Below are 23,007 nucleotides of genomic sequence, written 5' to 3' on the forward strand. Positions count from 1 at the left end.
ACGCTTTTTCACACAGTCCCTTCAAAAACGTATAAACGGTGTTTCACTGTATGTGTTTCAAGGTTGCAAGAAACCCTTATGTGTGTGTGCGGCTTATTCCCCATGATCTAGTCGATGCTAGACTTGGTCCAAGAGTTTGTCAAGCGATAAGAAGTTGTACACTAAAAGCGGATTGGTTGATAGCTCTTCATATGTCAGTCCCAAACAATGAAGAAGGTGGGAAGGAGAGGCCTCAGCTGAAGCACACTTAGTGCAAGTTTGGAAGCTTTTCTCTCGGCTGGTAAAAACAAGGTTCCTTATTCATTGACCCAATGAATCAATAAACCCTTATTCATTGTTGAAGAAGTTAGGTTAGAGATGAATGAATAGTCGACAAAAGCAACATATGTATGGAGTGTTAGCAATTTTCATGCTTCATTCTGTCATAAGGTCACTATGTTAAAGGAGCTGACTCATCCGACATTTTGATTATTTGTTTATTGACATTTTGTTTAATTGAAGTAGAATTCCCAATCTGTGGGGAGAAAAATTGATTTTAGTCCATATTTATATACACTATATGGAGTTTTACTGTCACCTGACATTGGTGGATGATTAAAAACAGGCACCATCTATTGAAAAAAAAAAGAAACTTTTGATGACTAATTGAAAAGATTGTTAAATTGGAAAACGGATGTAATAAACCGGAAATTGGGAGATAGACTTAAAACACAGGAGTCTCCAGTTAAGAACAGTAGAGTTCAAAAGTATACTTTTAGCCTGATCATTGATAGGAATGTTAATTAAAAGTATGAAAAATATTTTATGAGTGAAACTGCCTAGTAAGGAATAGAAAGCTGAATGTCACGCAAAAAACCTAGGACATAACAATAAGTGATATATATTTTTTAATATGAAATTTTAAGTGTAACTTCTTCACATGAAGAAGTTAATAGAATATTGTATGTATGAAAGGTAATGGCTGGGCTCAGTCCCCAGCATTAAAAGAACCTACGATTTGTTCTGAACTATACTATTCTAAAAAAACCTAGGACATAACAATAAGTGATATATATTTTTTAATATGAAATTTTAAGTGTAACTTCTTCACATGAAGAAGTTAATAGAATATTGTACGCATGAAAGGTAATGGCTGGGCTCAATCCCCAGCATTAAAAGAACCTACGATTTGTTCTGAACTATATGGAAATCCTAAGACTTCGCACTAAAAGGTAGGGAGCTGATGAATAAGAGTATCCTTCAAGAGAGAACCATTACCCTCCAAAAGGGTGTGATCCATAACACAACCATAGAGACAATACTAATAGTATTAGCTTGGCCATCACGTGACTTCCCAATGCCTGTTTCTGAGAGGTCTTATTGTATTAATGAAAATTCAAATTGATGATGATGAGTTAAAGCTTCAAAAATTTATGTTATGATGACATACTTACCAGACACTAGGATAAGTGTCCCATCGAAAAGGAGAAAATGATCCATCTTTCATCTGATAACTGATTTGGCGTTGATAACCTTTAAAAGGGGGGAAGAAACACAATGTTTAATTGTACTATTTATGTAAAAGCAAATGTTTTAAGAAGTCAACTTTATAAGATAATACTAAACAATATGATAACACACATTTCAGTCTAGACAGTGCCAGATCTTTGCTTTTTAGCATTTACTAAAATGCCATCTAGTACTTAGGTTTTGATACCTTTTCAAAGTCTTGATTTTAAAAGCAAAGAATCATTCACTACAGGGAGGACCACAAAACACTGCCATCAAGAAGTCTTTTGTGGCCCATCCTGTGTTAGGGAGATTAAAAAGTTAGTTTGAATATTTACCATAAATTTACAATAAATAAATAAACAAATAGATTTAAGTAATAATAATAATAAAAATAAATAATAATAACTAAATAAATAAATAAAAATAAATACACAGAACTGAAATACCTAGCGATTGAATATTAAATATATTTTCTAGTTAGGAAATACTGCAACGCTTAATTTTCAACATTTTCTACTATACTCTTTAATTTTGAATGTTTGTAGTTGGGACAAATCTAACTTAAAAGCTTTGTAATGCACCCCCCCCCCCCTCCAACAAATTTCATTGCTAGTCAATGCACCGGGCTGGGCACGCCTGAATAAAGGTGTTCTAATAAGTCATTAAATACTAATACACAAATTTTCTTTGATGCTAACCTAAAAAATTCTTTAAACTTAAGTACGAATATGTTTGTCTTTACTCTTCATTTTTTTTTTCTTTTTTTGGATGTAAGAATAAAAAAAAATACTTGGCCAACTTCTATTTTTTTCCTTTTTTCCAATTAATTTATTTGTTTTTCTTAAGATATATTTCAATTATTCATTCCTAAAACGATCTTAAGTTAAAAGGCACACAACTCAGATTTGGGCTCATTTACTTAATCTTTCAATTCTCCATAATTTTCTTTTTTTATGCACCAAAAAAGAATTTAACAAACTGTTGCTTACCAAGATTTAAATATTTAAAAACTTGCTTTTCCAATCTAGATTGTCTCTGACCACTTAGCCTCAGGTACATAAGAGCATAAAGATTTGCAGCAAAGTTAAACATATTCTGCTCACCACACCAGTCTGGTTTTTGAAGAATACTTGATGCATTTATCGGCATTGTGGGAAATGCTGCTCCTACAAAAGCTCCTACAAAATATATCAAAAAAACATTTATTGGAAAAACAGGGATATAAAAAAATAGCTTTAAGAAATAAAGTGTCAGTCAGATACTGGGGAATGTCAATGGTGTTACATGGGTTGTTATGTGCCAACATTGAGGGGCTGTCCTGAAATAGTTCCCCTCAATGCTGTTATTAATGTTCGGAAAACTGATCTAGCTACCTCAGTTTTAATTACAGGTTTCAAAATCAAAATCTTCATTAAAAGTTATTTTAGTAACAAAATCATTTCAATAATTGAGTTGTAAACACCAAAGCAAAGCAAAAAAAAAGCAGAGTATCTTTCAAAAATTTTGAGTTCCCACAAGAATAATGAATCCAGTTAAAAATGTGTTCCCTCTTAAGCCTATAAAGTTTGGAATGAATGGAACAACATTTTTTTTCCCTTTTTTTCATTGAAAAAATAAAGCTTCTTTTTAAAAATTGATGGCTGCTCAGTGCAAAAGAAAAATTTGTACATATGTTGAAGCTTGATTGATACCTCTAGGTCAATTGTTTAAAAAAAAAAAAAAAAAGTCAGTTATTAAATGAATGAATTAAAAGCGTTTTAATGCACAAAAATTGCAAATTACTGCAGACACAGCAGTTATTATCTTTAGTTAGCATCTGTTGTGTTATCATCACAACAGATGCTAAGTTGGTATTTTTTTTTTCCTTCTAAACACTAGTACCATCATTTGAATTATCTTACCTGTAAGTGCTAAATTCAGTTTTTCCTTTTAAATTACTCCTTAAAATAAAAGGAGTTTTTAAATGCATTCAAAGGCTGAAACCATAGCAGTTGTAGTGCCTCAATGGATATTGAGTATATCCGATCTGGGTTGACATTTTTTGATGTACTATTCTTGCAGAAAGGAAGAAATTTATAGGCCAATGAGGCATTTTTGAAAATTAAATGAGAGTTGATTGGGGCAACCTCACCACATAACAAGTAGCTCACTGCTGCCAAGAAATCTTTGTTTCAGAACAAAAGTGAGTCATCTTAGCTGTTGAAACAGCATGAATCACGTAATGAGTTCCCTTTAAAGTAGAAGAGAAAATTGAGATTTCACATGCAAAGGATCAAGTTAAAATGCAAACAGTTTCTGAAAAATATGGATGGAGTGGCAGGTCCGTGAATATTTCTCTTCCCCAGCATGTGTGCATGGATAAAAGGTTGTTCTACGACTAGCATAAACACTTGTTGTAACACACTTCTTTATTACTATTGATTGTTACCTTTATTATGAGAGATAAAGAAATTTCTATTACTCCAACATCTTCATGAGTTTGCTTTTATGTAAAACTGGGCTGAATTTTTTAGAGATATTGAAAAAATATACTAAAAATATACATATTAACCTGTGACAGAAATGCTAGCTTTAGTAGATCCATATATATATAAACGCTCTTGTCGATATGGGACTACAGGAGACTCAGTGATATTTGTATCCATGTACTTGATTAAATGTGCTCCTTGTGACAAATCAAGAAGAATACTTGTGTGTTTCTGCTGAAGAATACCATCTGACTGAAATAGAGACCACAAATGAATTACAAGTAGAGAAATATTTTTTAAAAAGTAACATTTTTTTAAAGAAAAAACACTGGGGAAAAGTTAGATTAAATTCAAAACATAATGCACTATTGTTTGAGCAACCAAAACCAAGTATTAACAGACATACATACTTCAACAAGTAACTCTTTAGTGCGTATATCTTTGGCAATCTGTGATCTTGCCATAACTGTCACATTGATTTTGCCAAGCACAATGGGAACTATTGGCATATAAACAACAGCAGATTTCCCAGCTTTTATCTAAAATATGAACAGAAAAAACAATAAACCATAAAATAAGAAAGTTAAAGCAGCAAGGAATATCTACTTAGATGCGAAATAAAACAACTAAGTTCAAATAAAACAACTAAGTTCGTTCAAGCCACTTAAATAAAGAAATCAATAATATGTACACATATCAGCTTTTTGAAGAACACAGTGGAACCCTGATTTTAGGTTGAACATTTCATACCTTATCCTGCTTCCAACATTATCTTCTGCTCCCCAAAAATTGACACATGACTAATTGACACATGACAATTGACTAATGACAATGTTGAAAGATTCCAGATTTTACGCTATGCTTTTCAAGAAAATCTGCTTAGTTTGTTTTACTTAAAACAGATCAAAACCATTTTATCTGTACAAGACTCACAGAAACTCTACTCCGAGTTCTTTTTTTTCAAGATAAATTTGTTTTAAATGCTTGGAGCCACTATAGAATTCTTTTTGTACAGGCTTATTGCCTTTTTTTCTATGAGCTGTAGGAGTTTTCAATCGTCTGATCACCGAATTGTTTCTTTATAGCATACAAAAACCATTTCAACTTGTCATGCATTTTCTGACCATATTTTTGGTAGGACTGGTTTCAGTTGTTCTATGTGAAAGTTTGTTTCAGCACCACAGCCATTTTTATCATTTGTGAAAGCTTAGTTACTGTGTTATTTACCTAAAGGAAAGATGTCTAGACCCAAAGCAGTAAAATTCTAAAACAATTTTTATTTGTGATTAAAAAGCAATAACAAATTTAGTAAACAGACAAGTAATTATTACCATTTCTCTCACTGTTTCATTGGATAAGTGTCAATTTAAAAAACAAAATTCTTTGACTTTTTACCTTTACCACCAGGTTGAAGTTTCCTAGTTTAGTATGTTTTTTATCACAAGTCTGATGGAATACGTAAAATTGGAGTTCCACTGTATAAAAAACTCCAATTGCCTTTAAAAAGTAGACTTTTGGCAACTCTATTTTATGGTTTCAATATTGAGAAAGTAAAGGATATCAAGGAACCTAACTATTTAATGAAATATTCAACATTCAATCATGAATATTTATCATTTAAGTGAAACACTGAGGAAATATCAAAAAAAAAAAAAAACTGAAAGACATACCAAAATAAGATGCTGCTGCTCATCTGATGATGTTCTTGGATCATATGATTCAACTACACCAAAAGGTTCAACATGGACGAACTTATAATAAGGAGATTTAGCAACACTAACTAAAACCTACAGTAAGAAAAAAAACAAGAAATAAATTTCTATCTAATTTCTGATAACATCTATCTTTAAAGAAATAACTTGATTTGAATAAAGAATTATATAGCTAAAAAAAATTTAAAATTAAAAATTGTTCACATGGATATAATAAAGTGAAAAAATGAAAAGAATGAGACTTACATCCATTTCATTGTGAAAATAATTGAAAACAACGATACGTAGACCAATTTGCTCTCCAATTTTGCACTTAGTTGGCATCTCAAGAACCATATAAAAAGGTCTCGTAGAAGAAAACTAAATGAACAAAATTCTCAAATAAAACTCAAATCCAAAAAAAGACTAAGAACAAACATTAATAACACAAACAATTAGTGAATATACATAAGCAGATAATTTAACTACAGCAGTCACAAAGTACTAATGAAACATCGTACTTTTATATGTATAAAATGAATTTAATATTCTGCAATACTTCTGCTCTAGTCAGATGCTTTACAGAAAAATACATGCAACATAGGATTATTTAGTAGCAAATCAATCACACATCTTTATTTTCACATCTTTATAGGTTTGATGACAAGGCCATTTTTTTTCAACACAATATTCAGGGCTCCCAACACATTTTAGCCAAAGAAAAGGGTAAAAGAGGACCACTTTCAAACAAAAAGGGGACTAAAGAGGACCAGTTAGAATCAAAAAGAGGACCTTAGGAGGACCATTCATAGTTAAACCCAGGGAAACACCAAAAGGTAAATTAGCAGCCTGTTGCTAAATCCGTGAAAATAATTCCTTATTTAACCGTAATAATGAGATTTTTAATGATACAATTCTTTATCATCTTCTGTACAACTGAACTTTTTATCCATTGAATTACATTACTTACCAACATTTGGATGGGGGGGGGGAGGGGGTGACAAGCAAGCATGTAACTAACGACCTTACAGATTAATTTTAATTGAAAAATAAATTTTCTTCTAATTAGCAGGTGAAACTGGCTGATTATAAATAATCAGCTAATTGACTGATGAATCAATGCATACCTAGTTAAGACCTTTTAGATACAGTTATTACAGTAAAGATCTTATAATATACAGGGGTATCCCTCTTATTACACGGTTAATTTGTTCCCTGTAGTATCGAAACCGTGTTATACGAGACCTTTAAATGATGTAAATCAAGGAATGTGTACCGTGTTATATCGAAACCAAGTCCTAAGATGCAAATTTTATAATGGATAAAATTTCGGCTCAATAGAATATACAGACAAAAACTGACAACCAGAGCATACAACGGCTCACTGGTCTAAAACTAAGAGTTGTTATAAACCATACAACTTAATTATTTTACATGCTTCAAATTAAAACTTATGCACAACAAGAAAATACTTTATCAACTTTCTTTATTAACAAGACACAATGTATCAGAAAACAAATCTGAGCTTTTCTATAGCAATAAAGTTCGTCTGAGCAACAACAAAAGAAAATATTAAATTCAATAAATATAAGTATTCTATTTATTTTATTTTATATTTTGTTTCGACTACATTTTTGTATTTATTATTTGCCAAATTTAGCTTATGTTTAATCCTAATCCGAGTTCATACTCAATTCGGATGAAAAAATTCCATGGCTTTTCCAAGACTTTTTCATGACTGCATAAAAAATTTCATGATCTTGTTACATGAGAGAATAGCAGTTTCAAAATTGAAAATTTTTGGAAAAGAGCATTAGCGAAACTTCTAAGTGAATGCCCCTACCTCATTGAAGCACTTACTTGTTGAAAAAATATCAGTGTACACCTAAAAAAACTATTCTTATTTGTCTTCATCATATAACTTAAAGTAAACATACAGCGAATGAAATGTAACGGTGCTCAAATGTCTAATACAAGGGCGCCCATATAGGGGGCAAGGGGGGGGGGGCTCGATCCACCCCCCCCCCCAAATTAGAACTTTCTTGCTTTTAGAACTTTTTTCTTTGCAAAAATGTAAACATTTCTTCTCCAGCCATTAATGAATTAGTCATTAAAAACGTCAAATTTTAATGACTCTAATCTGTCCTGAAATCAGTTTCCACGGGGAAAATATTCAGCTAAACCACTGGGGAAATATTTGAGTCCCCCCCCTTGCAACTTCGCATTTGAGCGCCCATGGTCTAATAATCTTTTTATAAACAGGTAGAGTACTAATGAATGGGACAAAGGTTGAATGAGTCATTACTAAGTATCAATAAATTTGCTTCAAAAGTTGTCTTTTAGTATCAGCAGTGCATTTAAGCATACACATAACTTGACAGTACTTTGATTCATTAAAGAAAAGTCACATTCTTTAGTAAATTCATGTTTCTAAACCAGATATTTATATTTTAAAAAAAGAAGAAGAAAAAAAGATTCAGTAGTGAATAAAATTTTCAGATTAAAAAGTACTTGTTTACATATTTGCACATTTTCAAATGCATATAAATAGGTTCAGAAATTCTAGAACATAGTGTTTGATTCCTGACTTTCAAGAAATTGAGATAAACTCTGATAAATTTAATAATAAAGTTTTTACGAGTGATGGAAACAAACTTGGATGCAATTGAAATGCATTTTTTAAGTGGGCGTGGCAAAATCGAGAATGTGCAAGTTTGCTACTACAGAATATAAAATAAAAAAAGTGTTGAAAATAATGATAAATGCAAAATGAATGATGTCGAAGCAGAAAAATCACATTACAAAAAAAAAAGACGAGCGGCTGCTAAGGCAGTGGATGTTATAATATTTCAAAATTCAGATTTGTTTTTGAGATTGTCAATTTTCTAGTTTTCACATGCAATACTATTAAATCACTCAATATTTCTTATGCTTGTTTAGTTAATGTTACTTTCTCTTTGCCCAGGACATTTTTTCGTGACTTTAAATAATTTTCCATGACTTTGAATGAAAATTTCAATTTTCCATGACTTTTCCCGGTCTGAAATTTGCTTATTTTTTTCCAATGGAAACAAAATAATTTTTATCTTTTTGTTTTTGGAACACTGATGAAAAAAATTAAGTATTTGATAGTTACAAGTTAGTGTTATACAGGGAAACCAAACGTACTAGCTGAAGACAGATAATTTTTCGTAAAAGTTTCATAAAAACAAAGTAAAAACTAATTACAGTTATTATCATACCTTTTTTACAATGTATTAAACAAAAATGAAATTCCATCTTTTAAAATTCGTGTTTTATCAAAACCACGTAATATTTAAATTTAAGTTTTGTACCGTGTAATATTGAAACCGTGTAGTAGAAGTATGAAGTCTCTGAGCTCCCTCCCTTACCCTAACGTCAATAAACATGGCCTATAATCGTGTTTTTAAGACTAAAGTTGCGTTTTTAAAACTAGAAGTTTCAAAATTTTGTCTGGACATCTTCTGATCTTTTTTCCTATCCGATCAAAAAAAAAAATTTTTGTTTTTTCAATGTGCCTCCTTAAAACTTTTTTTTTTTTGGTTATGTCTCTGCACCCAGGGGCAGAATTCAAGCAAATTTGGTGAGAACTAGACAAAGGAGAAGTGCCTTTTGTTTGACTCTTAACAGTTATATTCTCAGAAATTGTATCTGGTTCAATGATACAAAAAAAACTTAATGTTTTGGAGACTTGGAGAGAGGAACATTTTCGTGCCAATGAAAAACTAATGAAGCACTGCAATGATTCTCCATTTTGTGTGTCTATAACAGTGTATCTATGATACACGAAATGAGGGGGCACCACAAGGTGCCCCTAATTTTATGCATTTGGGGCATTTTATAGGCACTTTTCATTGTATTGTGCCCTTTGAAACAAGGTTCGTCATGTTCTGCCAAAACGAGGGGCGCCTTGCGGAGCCCCCTCATTTTGTGGTTCATGGCAGGGGGATGGGTATCCCTGCATGACGTGAACATGTTTTCATTTTTAAAAAATACTTCAAAGTACAATGATTTATTTTTAATTATTATAAAACTTTTTTTTTAATATAATTTTCATATAAATATTGCTCAAGAGAAAAAAGATCAAATTGGGGAGAGAAATTTAAGGAAAAATACCTGAATTGGATGAGGAAGTAAACCAAATCCATTAGCACTGTTCATTCCAAAAGCAGTTATAATCCAAGAGGTTGGTACAGATGGAACTGGTATATTAAAAATATAGTGACCGAGGGGTCTATAAATCAAACATAAAAGAATGAATCTCATAAGCATAATAACTATCTTTTAACCACACTTTTTCTAGAAGAAATATTTTTTTTAAACTACTTTTAGAGGAAAAAATTTAGAGTTTACAATATTATTAGCAAATTACACTGGGGAACAGCGATTAGGTTGTTGTAGAACTATAACTTGTTTTTGAACAATTTATGACCTCTGAGTAAAACAATGACTTTGGTTTTAGTCTAACACTTCAACTTTTTAAGCTACAGATTTCAAAGTGACCAATTCACAAAATTTAAGACATTTTTTACAAAAAATATGTTTTAAGGAAAGCTACAATTGCTAAACTTTGCATGCACAGTATAAAAAACTGCCTTTTTGTGTTACTGATGAACACTGAATTATTTTACATTTCTTTTGAACCTTTAACTTTTTGCCCTGACAATGAACAAGTAAAATTTGCCCCAAATAATAATCATGTTTTAGAAAATAAACTTGATTTCAATTTTAAAAGGTTTATGTCAGTCAATTTGAGAACAACAGAGCTTCCTGTGGTACATGCTTTCCCCATAGACCTGACGTGGGCACATTACGTATGGTGTAGAGAAAAACCTGATGCGGCAAAAAAATAAATACAGTCTTGAAATCAACAGAAAGTATGTTTGTAATTGTCTCATTTAGAAAAGTGATAAACTTGAGCTTGATTATAAAATATGAAAATGTAACTTTGATGAACTTAGAATAATAAAACTAACAATAATAAATCATGCAGAAAGCAGGAATTTGGCAAAATGATTATTTCCAAATCAAGGAAACAACAACTACATTTTCCGGACCTATAAGTATGTTCTATATAAAAATGTCTTGATAATTTCAAAGTCTGCTATGACAATTTCAAACCATAAAGCAATCTTACATAGTTTATTGAAAGGATCGCTACTTAGTAGCAAAATGGGTAGGGACAAAAGCTTTTTCACTAAGTGCTGTCAATTGCATCGATGTAATAGAGGTATCAGGGATGCCCCCCTCCAAGCTCAATGATGCAAAATCCCCCCCTAAAAATTTCCTAACTCTTTTGTTTTTAAATTAGTGTAAACATAGTCACATATTTCGAATTAAATTCGCATAAATTTCTGAATTGATCAAAATTATATTTAAAAGAAATTGAAGAATTAGAGTTGCTTAAGGAAAATAAAGTTACAACAAATGCAAAAACGAACTGCTTACATTTATGATTGCAAATACAAGTTCAAGCAATCAATAAATTTAGGATCTCGGGAAGTTTTGCTGTTTGCTCGGAACTTTTTTGAGTGTTGCAGCTACTAGATTCGTTCTATTTGCTTAAAGTTATGTAAAAATCCCAGTTAAGATAATAACATTAAATTTCTCAGGGCCGTCGTGAGAACAAAAAACTAAGAGGGAAGGTATGTGTTTTAGCAAGTGTTCAACTCACTTTTTCCCCTAATATATTTTAAAATAGAGAGATAGAGTGGGATCAGCTTTTGCTTTGGGAGAGAGTCTTTACTAGATCTAAGCGATAAGAACCCTGTCCATAATTTTTTTATAAACTCAGAAACAAAAGTTTCTTGGGGTTTTTGCCCCCGGGAAGTTTTCAAAATTGTAGTTTCAAACGATCTTTAATAATGTTTAGGGTGAGGAGAGGCTTGGTGACTCTCCCGCGGAAATTTTTGGAGATTGAAGCTCTAGAAATGCAATTGCAGATTGCTTCGATTATGTCAGGAAAAGAGTTTAGTGGCTGTGGCCCTGAATTTTTTTATAAACTATAGTTCTAAAGATGCATTTTTAGGCCATCTTTGGTAATGTTAGAGAGAGAAAAGTTTTTGTGTCCTTTTCACGGCAACTTTTTGAAATTTAAACACCAAAAATGCAGTTTTAGACAATGTTTGGTAATGTCAGTGAGAGGGGGGGGGGGGGGGCTTCTTTTGAATTGTAGTTCTACAAAGCCTTTTTTACATGATATTTAGTAATGTTAGGTTGAGGGGCTTGAGGACCCACGGCAATTTTCTAAAAAACACAACTATGGATTGTCTTCGGTTATGTTTGAAAATTTTTTGGCAATAAAGTATTAAAAACTTGATTGTAGCAATCTTTGGCGACGTAAGATGGCAGTCAATGTTTCAAAACTGAACTCTTAAAATACAAGTTTCACTGACCTTTGATAATGTTATGAATGGGAGTTTTCGGAAGCTCTCCCACGGAACTTGGTTCTAACATGTAGTTTTTGACGGTCATCAGTAATGTTCGGTCTCGATGGCCCTTTGCTGCAAATTTTTGAAAACACAACTCCAGTAGCACTGTCAAGTCACTTAAAACAATCTTTAAAATATTTTATTTTATCCATTTTTGACACCCCACTTTTCCATCGCTGTCACACATGTTCATTGAACAGATAGATCTCTACTAGTTCCAGAAAATTCATGATAAATTAAAATGAACCTCCAGACCATTTTTGCAGCAGATTATTTGATGCCATCCTGTCTTCATTGAAAAATCTCTTTTTGAATGCAACTAAATTTTGGAAGGAGTGTGTCAAAGAAGTATTATTCTTACATCTTACTATTTCTTACTGAATAAATTTAAATATTTTTGTTCCCTCCAAAAATTTTGTTTACAAAAAAAAATAAAAATCCCCCCCCCCAATTTTGATGGTGCAACTAGTGCCATAATCCCCCCCCCCCCCGTGGGCACCCCTGGGAGGTATAAACCTTTCCCTGGTTCTATCCTTATGGCCTGAATCTTACTAAAAGCTGTAGGTCCCCTAGCAATCAATACAGGTTCTTCGTGCTCTGCCTGTTTAGCCAAATGTAAGTGAACAAGATTGTTGGACATTTGGGTTACAAAAAAGTATCAAGTTACAAATGTGTCTCATAAACAATGAAAGAAGGATCACCATGGTATTAATCAAAAAGTTTCAAAAAGAAACATTATTTCTGCGCCCTTCCCCCTCATTTAAAAAAAAAAAAAAATTTAAATTAAAGTATTCAAACCTGAAATTTGTTAAGGAACTTTAATGAGAGAAAAATACTTATTAATTAACAATATGTTAATTTGAAAAGAAAAAGATAGAAAAAAAATATGGAAACTTAGAAAATGTGCTATGCAAAAATGCTTTACCCAATATTTATATCTTTCCATATCCAGGCATTTTCATACATCTTCTGAATTCTATTTATTCTAGTTCGTTGATATTCGGCAATGTCAAGTTCACTTTGGACAGGGCCTAAAATTTCATAAAACATTTAAAAGAAGAAAAGTTATAATTCATACAAAGTACTTGACCAAAAATATCATGCTGGTATTCTTAACTTACGCTTGGATGCTCTGCAAAAAACTGATCATGAAGGTCTCAAATGGGTAGCATGACAAAAAAAGCACACAATAAGTTAATGGAATATTTAACTGATGAATCACAGAAAATGATTGCATTTAAACCAATCTAAACATGCACAATGACTATAAATAAAGTAACATACTCATGTGAGTAAAAATATCTTAGCACACTTGCCAATGTCAGGAAATAATTATAAAGAGCCATGTTAAAAAGTATGAAGCTGAGGAAAAAATAAGTAAAACTTTTTACTGTGACATAAGTAGCTAAGCAGTCTGCGACAAATCCTGCATACCCAGTCGCCCCGGTGACTTTAAGAAATGCCTCGCCGACAAGTTCTTTCAGAATGAAAGAAAAAAACTCCAGCATAAGTATAATTTTTTATCTAGCAAATTATCACTCTTTCTATAGTTTTACAAAAATCTAAGTAAAGAGATAGTTTACAAGTAAAGTGATATTGACACATACAAATATTTAGAGTTTTCAATCATCAGCAATTTCCGCTATTCTCTCTGTACAACATATTACGCATTAATGGTGACATAATGTGTAAATTGATGTAAAGAGTTAAATAAATTTTTAGTCCAAAATTTAATTCAGAATTGATGATTATTTAGTCACAGTATTAAAATCAGGAATTTTTCGATTTACAAGAAAGCAGAATATAGTCTAAATATATACAGATGAAGGAAAAATCTTTAAACGCATTCTAAACTAAACAATGAAATTTTCTTTAAAGTATCAAATTATTATTATCATTAATATTTTAATTATTTATTTTTTAAAGATCTAAAAAAATTGTCTTTTGAATTGTTCAATGCATGGACTGTTATTTATTTTTCAGTTTTTGATTTACCTTGCGCCTAAAATTTTCCCTGGCAACTAATATTTTAGTTTTTGCCGGACGCTGGCTTAATTTTTATACTCTATGCAACTCTTAAAAAAATATTCATTTTCATTGATTTGAATTGCTCATCAACTTAAGACATCACTTTCAGCCCACCTGCAATTATCACATTATAAATTTATAGTCATTTTAAGAAAAGATGAAACTATATCTTTATCAATATAAAAGTCGATTACTTCAAGAATGAAAAAATTACACAGAACACTTGTTTTGTTTGTTTAATAGAAATGTGCAAAAACAGTAAGATAATAAACAGTTGTAATGTTTGAAACTCAGGTTAAAACATTTGATTAGTATCAACTCAAAAACTAAACAATAAATCCAACATTAACTCTAATTAACAAACGAAAAAATCCTTCACCTTGAAATCAGCTGAAATAAAAATGTTTTCGTTATTTTGAAAAAAGTAGTAACATAACAGAGTAGAATCTGTAGGAACAAACTAAAGTAAGGGTGCATAGTTTAGTTTTTGTTACTCAGCTAGAATTATCAAAAGTATAAAAATAGGGGGAGGGGAGTCAAACGTGAGTTGCAATGTATAAATGTCATTCATAATGCAATTTTAGGGCTACATTAAGGGTAGTTCTGCATGTCAAAAAAGGGGGTAATATTCATAGTTTTCAAAATGGATTATACAACAAACTAATGTAAAATTCCTCGAGGGGGGGAGAAAGATAGAGGTGCATTAGTAAACATGCAGATCATCTTTTTTCCCCTCTATTTTAAGTTTTTTGCACGAGCATAACATATTGGAACAGTTATGAGACATTGATTAGGTACACGTACATAGAGCTCAAAGAAGGACAACTCAACAGTAATAGTAATGAGAATAATGAATTTATATTATAGTTTACTATTTTTATATGCAAATTTGTACTTACATCCACTTTCATCAGAACCATCAAGACAATCCATAAAACCATCACAATATTTATCAGACCTAAAACAATTGCCATCCATGCAACTAGAATAATCTCCAGACTTGCTACAATCATCTATAGGAAGATCACAATTAAAATACTCAAAGAACTGCAAAACGTTATTTGAAGAAGCTTATGCAAAAATATAAGAGCAATTAAAATATGGTACCTGGTCTCTTAGGAACATGAGCATCAGTAAACAGAATTAAACCAGCGAACTATAAAATCAAAATACAAAAAGAAAATTAATGAGAAGCCATAATGTGTATACAGTTGGATCCCGACTTACGCGAGGAATGCGTTCCAAGATCCCTCGCATAAGTCGGAATTTCGCGTTGTGGAACAACGTATGCTTAGAAAATTTTTATAAGCATACCCAATTATTTAAGACATGTGTTAACATCCCTCAAATTGTTTCAAACCATTTTTTAACTATATATTACCGTATCTTTTATAAAGAACTGATTTTTTACTGTATTTTAGAAAAATTGTTACTGTTTAACATGATTACTGTTATAAAGCACAAAATCTATGATCAATAAGAAACATGCACTTAAACAGTAGGGTACTTACATTAAGTACAGTAATGCATTATAATAGCACTGAATAGTAGATATCGTAATTTTAATTATAATTTTTTAAATTATGAAGATGATGGTTTATGCAGTGTGGGAACACCCCTATTTCTGGCCTCGCTTCCATTTTCATGTTTGTATTTTGCTCAGACACTACGCTGCGAGTTTCACTGTTAAGATTCAAGTGCTCGTTTGGGAGCCATTCTGTTTTATCAACGTTCATATGTAGAAGGAAAAATAACTGTTAAGAATCAAAGCGGTTATTTGTATAAACAAAAGCAAAGCATTGTTTAGACTAATACAGTGTGTGAACTTCCACTTTCAGTGATGCTAAATTAATGAAAGTCCATTCACAAAACCAATATTTAGTGTCAACGAAGCCCATTCTAACGCTCTGCCGCTCCTTTCCAAAAAATTTCATGCTGCAAGCGGGCAATTTGAGTCAGCAATAAAAAATTCATTACTCGTGAAAAACTCGCGTTATAGCCATTTCGGGCAAGTCAGATCGCGTTGTAGCGGGATCCAACTGTAAATTGATTTTCAACTTCAAACTTGTACTTTAACATAAAATAACAAAGTCTAATCGCTTTTAATATGCAAAGAACCAAAAGGATCATTTGTAACATACAACATTGGCACACACACACACAAAAAAAAGCAAATGTATTGACCTGCACGAATTTAGACATGTTCTACACATAACTCCAGTAATCCAACAATCGAATGCACAAAATGAGAAAACACATGTGACACTTGTTTTGTCATTGTAAGTTAGATTTTATGTTTTCTATTGTTTCAAAGTTTAAACATCATAAATGATAAGATGTGTTCTAATTTTTAGAGTGCAACATCTAATTATAGAGTAGAGAACCATCCTTCAGCAGATCAAGATTAAAAGAAATCAAGACAGTTAATTACCTTACCTTGTCGTGAAATTTGTAAAACCAGATAGATAAGCTCTGCCAAGCAATTACAAAATATATTAAATTTAATTCAAACTGATGAAATTTTATTCGCATTAATTTATCAGTATAACATTTTTTATGCATATACAGTGAAACCTGTGTATAACTATACTGTCTGTAACGATAACCTGTCTATAACAATATCTTTTTTTTTGGTCCCAGCAAAATGTCAGCATGAATAATCAAACTGCGTATAACAATGACCTATTCCAATATGTATTTTAGGTCCCAACGGTATCGCTGTAGACAGGTTTTACTGTATGTGTATGTCTTTGAAAACCATCATTTTATTGTGTGCATTGTTATTTTCACACATTTTAGTAAAACTCAGTCCCCTATTTGCTACAGAAATAGTCTTGATATTTGCAAGGTTTTTCTACAATTTGAATGCGAAAAAAGTTAAGGGATAACTTTACATAAACTAATGTGTATTGGGTAGCTTACATAATTTATTATTTTCAAGAGAACGATTCATGCCCTGCGTAGCTCCTCTTGACACAAAAACCACTACGAAATCGCTCTTTGTACATTTAATATTTATTGTAAATTTGTACATCCAAATATGGTTCCTTGCAAAATTTAGGAAATAATGCTGTAAATTAGAAAATCAAAGGGGATATAAATAAGTTTTTGAATTTTTCTGACTATAAGATAGAATTTTTGTATAAATGCTATAAAATTAAAATTTTGATTTAATAAGAAGAAAAAGAAATAAAATATATATGACAAAAAATTTCTACCTTAAAAATTTTGCTTGCATCCATACCATAAGATGATGATGGATAGTTGACAAACTGATTGGAATTCCCACCACGAGATTTCCATGAATATGATAAAGTACCATTCATCTTCTCATCAAATGCATTCATTTTTTCCAATACCTGTAGATGAGAAATTCAACAAGTTCTTATTTTGTGCACATTAATGCATTTATCATTTTGCAAAATTTGATGTTACATGTTCCCTACTGAAATGTTTCAGAAAAAGTGCATTTTAGTGGTTTTAGCTTATGAACTAAACAATAAAAAACTTATGAAAATACCAACAAAACAATTTATTCACTCAGTTGTTAGATTGTGAAAGCACAAACCAGAAATAACAGCCTCAATTGAAAAAGAATGTACTTTAAAGTTTACAAAAAATGTTGATTCTCAAAATGATTATAAAGGACATAACTATCTATATCTACATAGTAATATGATTAATTTTATTAATCCATTAACCTACTAATTTAGCTAATATTGTAATTTCATTTACTGAAGTATTTCAATGCAAATTCAACACTTAAAACATCTATCCACAAACCAGATGAAAGAACAATCAAATAAATACTAAGAAACTAATCAACTAAGAAATAACATGAAACATTAAATTGAAAATAAATGAACTAACCTCAGCATGACTCAAATCATTTCCAGTGCGCATGTTATGCAAAACATGGTCAACAGCTGAAAGACCAACATAAGTTCCTGGTTGCCCTTTGACAATAACCTCTATTGTTTCCCCAGTTTTATCCTTTTTGTTATTTAGAACGACAGAGAACTGAAAATACAGCACAACATTAGGCATGTAAGAGTATACTTGAAACTGAAAGCATAATGCTAAACATATGCATCATACCTATAAGCTGAGGAAAGGGGGATGAATGAAAAAACATATATATTTATAATTGACTGACATACTAAAACACAATGAAGTTAAATGACTAGTGAAGTGTATTCAAATTTTATTTCATTAATCAGAATCCCACTTTATTAAACTTTGAAGGACTATCACAAAAAGTTCGGTCTAGAACTAGACGAGCCTACTTTCCCGTATACCCATACTACTTTCTAGTACCTGATCAATGTTCTCAAAATAGCTAAAATCGCAAATTGTTTCAAACATATTTTTCCAATATTTTAAGCTACTTTCTAGGAATAAAATATTCCTCACTCATCTAAAAAAATTAGATGCGTAAAAAAAAGAAAAAAAAAACAAAACGAACAAATAAAATAGCAGCAACTTTTAAACAAAGCAGCTAATACACTTTTTTCCATTTAAAAAAAAATTCTTCAACAGCTTTCAAAACGAAAAAAAAATAATAAAAATTAATAAGCTCATTAAAATAAATATATCCTATCAAAAAAAAATCGTTTCTTTTTCCCCTGTTGCCAAAAATAATTTTTTAAATGAATTAATGCACTTATCAAGATAAATAAAAACAATAAAATGTCAACGTAAAGAAATACTTTTCATTGTCAAAAAAAAAAATCGTTCTGCGCGTATCTTTATGTAGAAACATAAATGACTTCGAGTTTATTCACCGAAACTGAATACCTAAATAAAAACTTTAGCGTTAAAATAAAAACAAATCACATCAACAATAATTATTTCACAGTTAAAACCATAGCGTCGGAGTCGGAGTCAATCAAATTTTGGGATGAAGGAGCCGGAGTCGAATATCCAAGAATCGGAGTCAGTCATTTGTCCGTGTATAAATTTTTGCCAAAGCTAGGAAGTCATAGTCGAAGTCGGGGAGTCGGAGTCTGATTAATTGTCGGGCACAGGAGTCGGATTCGGATTCAGGTGCCCCTAAATTCTCGGAGTCGGAGTCTGGAGTTCGGCGTCAAGAGCTATTTCAAACAAAATTTGTTTGAAATAAATCCGCCTTCAAGTATGGAATCTACATTGACTTTCAGTTTCCCTGTAGGCGCTAATGTTAAGGGATTTGAACTGTTCAAAATTGAACAGAAAATTGTTCAAATCAAAAAGATATTTTATATACAAGTTTTTCATCAAAAGCTTTTTCCTACAAAGTTTGTTTGAAGCAAATTCACCTCACAGTTCGGAATTGCCTTAAATTTCCCCGTAGGAGCTAATGTTAAGTTTTTTTGAACTGTTCAAAATTGAACAAAAAATAGTTCAAACCAAAAAGCGAAATATGGGAATGAGGTGTCCTTGCCGAGATCTTTCGAACAAAAAAAAGTTTGTTCGATTGGACTATTCACTCAAAAGTTATTAGGGGGGGACAGACAGACCAACAGACATTTTTCCCCATCTCAATGCCCTACTTTCCAATTTTTAATTTTTCGGTATTTATTTAATTATTTTATTTATTTTTGATTTTTTTTGTTTTTCGGGATATTTTTAAGATGCATTAAGCCTTCTTTCATGCTTTTTTCTTCTTTTTCTGACTTTTACTGGGAAAGTAGGCTAAAAAACCGAACATCTACAAGATTACAAAGCAGGAAAAACAAGTTTTTGGATCACAACCGTGTATTCTACCAAATCATTTTATAATTTTGGAACAGAATCTTAAGTTTTGTATAAATGTTAATTTACAATTTTGTAGAACTAATATCCAATGAAAAAGGTTTTGCAGGAAGGGAACATGGTCTGTCAAGTACAAGTAACCATATAATGTTTTACAATTAAATACTATTTATTTCATACAGAAACAACAACTTTATATTATAAACAACCAGCACTAAAAAAAAAAAAACTTTTACAGAGCTTATTTCTATAATGTACTTCATGAAATCTACACAATATATATACATGCATATATGAGGCAGTAAGTAAAGGGATTTAAGTGGCAATAATAAAAGTTTGGAGGTAAACGGTACAAATAGTAGGAGAACCTCTCTTCTATTTTGGGGCAAGTCTTGGGATCTTGGGAGTCTGCTGTCATACAGGAAGATTTATAAAAAAAAAATCAATGAGAGCCTACCATCTTTAAACGTGCTTTACTCAAAAAAAACTTTGTCCCTCCTTATTGTAACAAAGGAAATTATGTTATAAAATGCGTTGAAAAATTCTCTTCTCTTATTGCAATATATACCATCATTGAAAACATTTAGCTTTTTAAACTTTTAGCGCTATTGATCAGTCTCATTGGTTCTATACTTACATTATTTCGGGATATGCCATCCACAGGAAAAGTTAAGCTATCAGCAACAACTTCACCTTCCCTGGCTATGTCATAAACTACAACAGTTGCTGTAGGTGCCATTTCAGGTGAAAGAGAAACTGCGAATGTTTTGATGCTTGCAGGCATTTCTTCTACTCCAGACAACAGAATTATGCTTTTAGAAATTATCTACAATCAAAAGCAGCACAGTTACAAGCTGATAATTTTGCAGTGAGTCACAATTTTACATCATATCAAAATTAAAAAATACAAACTTGCACTATTAGTGGATTTGCAACAAATTAATGACTTAACTTTTTAATTTGAGTCAAATAACATAAATTAACATTCTACTCCTTTTTTTTTAAATTTTTTTATTCCTCATAACAAACTTTTGTCAAGTATCTTTAATGAATGAAAGATATTTTTTATAGTATGTAACTCAACAGCTAAACTTAAAAAGATTTTTTGCACATTTCATTCTTTAGTTTCATTCCCTGAAGATAAAGTAAAGGTTTTATTAACATAATGAGATTCAGAAACATCAGAAATTCCTTCAGCGAAGTTAACAAGAAAACTTAATTGATACTTCAGCAAGAAATCCAATCCAAATTAGGACACACAAAAGTGTTTAAGGGCTGTTACTTACTGCTTAAAACACAAAAGAGTCATACACTATACCTTTTTTTTGCATTTCAAAAGTTCCCAGAAACACTAAATTCAGAATGATTATTGACTCATCGAATGAATCATCAGAAGCCTACAGCTGGTTAAAAAAAAACTGCTTTTTTAAAACTTACATCCCCTCCCCCTAGAATAAAAACAAGGATTTTTTGAAGACCTGTATTAACACTTTATGTGCCAAAATAATTACGGTATCATTGTATTTTAAGAGTAGTATTGAGTTTTAGTATGTAAGGGTTGTTATGACCAAATCCAGAAGACAATTCTTTTGTATTTTTGGGGAAGAAAATTAAACAAAAGTTTCTGCTTACAGGGTTCATACTCTATTTGGATGAAAAAATTCCATGACTTTTCCAAGACTTTTTCATGACTTCATAAAAATTTCCATGACCTTGTTACATGAAGAGAATAGTACTATTTAATACGAAACTTGCCATTTTTGAAAATGAGCATTAGCAAAACTTTCACGTTAATGCCACTATCTCATCCAAGCATTTAAGAATTGAAAAACAATCAGTGTACACCTAAAAAACTAAACTTCGTATATGTTTTCTTCATATAAATTTAAGTAAAGTAAAAATACAGTGAATCAAATATAATGAAGCTTAAATGTGTAGTTTTTTAATGTGTATTTTTTTTTTACAAACAGGCAGAATGATAATGAATGGGACAAAGGTTGAATGAGTTATTACTAAATTTCAATAAATTTGCTTTAAAAGGCTTTAGTGTCAACAGTGCATTTAATCATCCAAATAACTTGACAGTACTTTGCTCTTCAAAGTAATGAAACATTCTTTGCTAAATTCATTTTCTAAACCAGATATTTATTTAAAAAACACATTCAGTAGTGAATATATCTTCTGATTCAAATCTACTTGTTTACTAATTTGCACATTTTCTAATGCATAAAAATTAATAGGTTCAGAAATTCTGGAACATAGTATGTGATTCTTGACATTGAACATAGCAGTGGGTCACATGGATCAGTTTTGTGAGCCATATGTTGGGAATTACTGTTTTAGGGTATTAGAATCCCCCTATTTATGTATTTTATCACCTGACTCATGTCTTAATTTTTTTTAAACCTTCAACAAATTAAGATAATTTTAAAAATAAATTTTATACAAGTTATGGAAACGAACTCGGATGCAATTGAATTGCGTTTTTTGAGTGTGTGTGGCAAAAATCAAGAATGTGCAAGTTTGCTACTACAGAATATGAAATATAAAAAATGTTGAAAATAATGTAACTTCAAAATGAGTGACGTTCAAGCAGTAAAATCACATTGTAAAAAAAAAAGAAGTGTGGCTGCTACAGAAGTGGATGCAATGAGATTTCAAAATTCAGATTTGTTTTTGGGATCGTTCAATTTTCCAGTATTAATAGCTTTTATGTGCAATACTGTTAAATCACTCAAAATGTCTAATGCTCTTTAAGCAACTGCTGATTTATCTTTGCCCAGGACATTTTTCCATGACTAAATAAATTTCCATGACTTTGAATGAAAATTTCAATTTTCCATGACTTTTCCAGGTCTGAAATTTGCTAAATTTTTTCCCATGACTTTCCAGGATTTCCATGACCTGTACAAACCCTGTGCTTATGTCAAATATTTTTCTGGGTTTCTCTACTTCGAGATATCAAGCATCTACTGTAGATACTTACCAAATATGAAAACTGTTTGACATAATAATCTGCTCTGACATGGAAGATAATGTATTCTCCAACCTATGAGAATGAAAGATAAGCTTTAAATTCAACAAGTATGGAATCTTCTGAAATCATCAAAAATCATAGAACAAATATCATTTTTAAAGTTGAAA

General features: G+C 31.2%; 1 protein-coding gene across 1 annotated transcript in view; it reads right to left on the reverse strand.

The window, feature by feature from the left end:
* Positions 1 to 23,007, reverse strand: part of LOC129218914 (CD109 antigen-like) — a 70,450-nt gene that overhangs the window by 22,314 nt on the left and 25,129 nt on the right. Inside the window, exons 12-25 of the mRNA XM_054853237.1 lie at positions 22,850 to 22,912; positions 20,501 to 20,689; positions 18,001 to 18,150; positions 17,349 to 17,489; positions 15,238 to 15,286; positions 15,030 to 15,143; positions 13,028 to 13,133; positions 9,788 to 9,905; positions 5,918 to 6,031; positions 5,630 to 5,746; positions 4,370 to 4,498; positions 4,043 to 4,211; positions 2,481 to 2,669; positions 1,434 to 1,512 (exon numbers count right to left, since the gene is read on the reverse strand). Of these exons, the coding sequence (XP_054709212.1) occupies positions 1,434 to 1,512; positions 2,481 to 2,669; positions 4,043 to 4,211; positions 4,370 to 4,498; positions 5,630 to 5,746; positions 5,918 to 6,031; positions 9,788 to 9,905; positions 13,028 to 13,133; positions 15,030 to 15,143; positions 15,238 to 15,286; positions 17,349 to 17,489; positions 18,001 to 18,150; positions 20,501 to 20,689; positions 22,850 to 22,912 (1,727 nt within the window). The remainder of the gene's footprint in view (positions 1 to 1,433; positions 1,513 to 2,480; positions 2,670 to 4,042; positions 4,212 to 4,369; positions 4,499 to 5,629; positions 5,747 to 5,917; positions 6,032 to 9,787; positions 9,906 to 13,027; positions 13,134 to 15,029; positions 15,144 to 15,237; positions 15,287 to 17,348; positions 17,490 to 18,000; positions 18,151 to 20,500; positions 20,690 to 22,849; positions 22,913 to 23,007) is intronic.

Source organism: Uloborus diversus, chromosome 1, assembly GCF_026930045.1.
Source record: "Uloborus diversus isolate 005 chromosome 1, Udiv.v.3.1, whole genome shotgun sequence".
Taxonomy (NCBI): Eukaryota; Metazoa; Arthropoda; class Arachnida; order Araneae; family Uloboridae; genus Uloborus; species Uloborus diversus.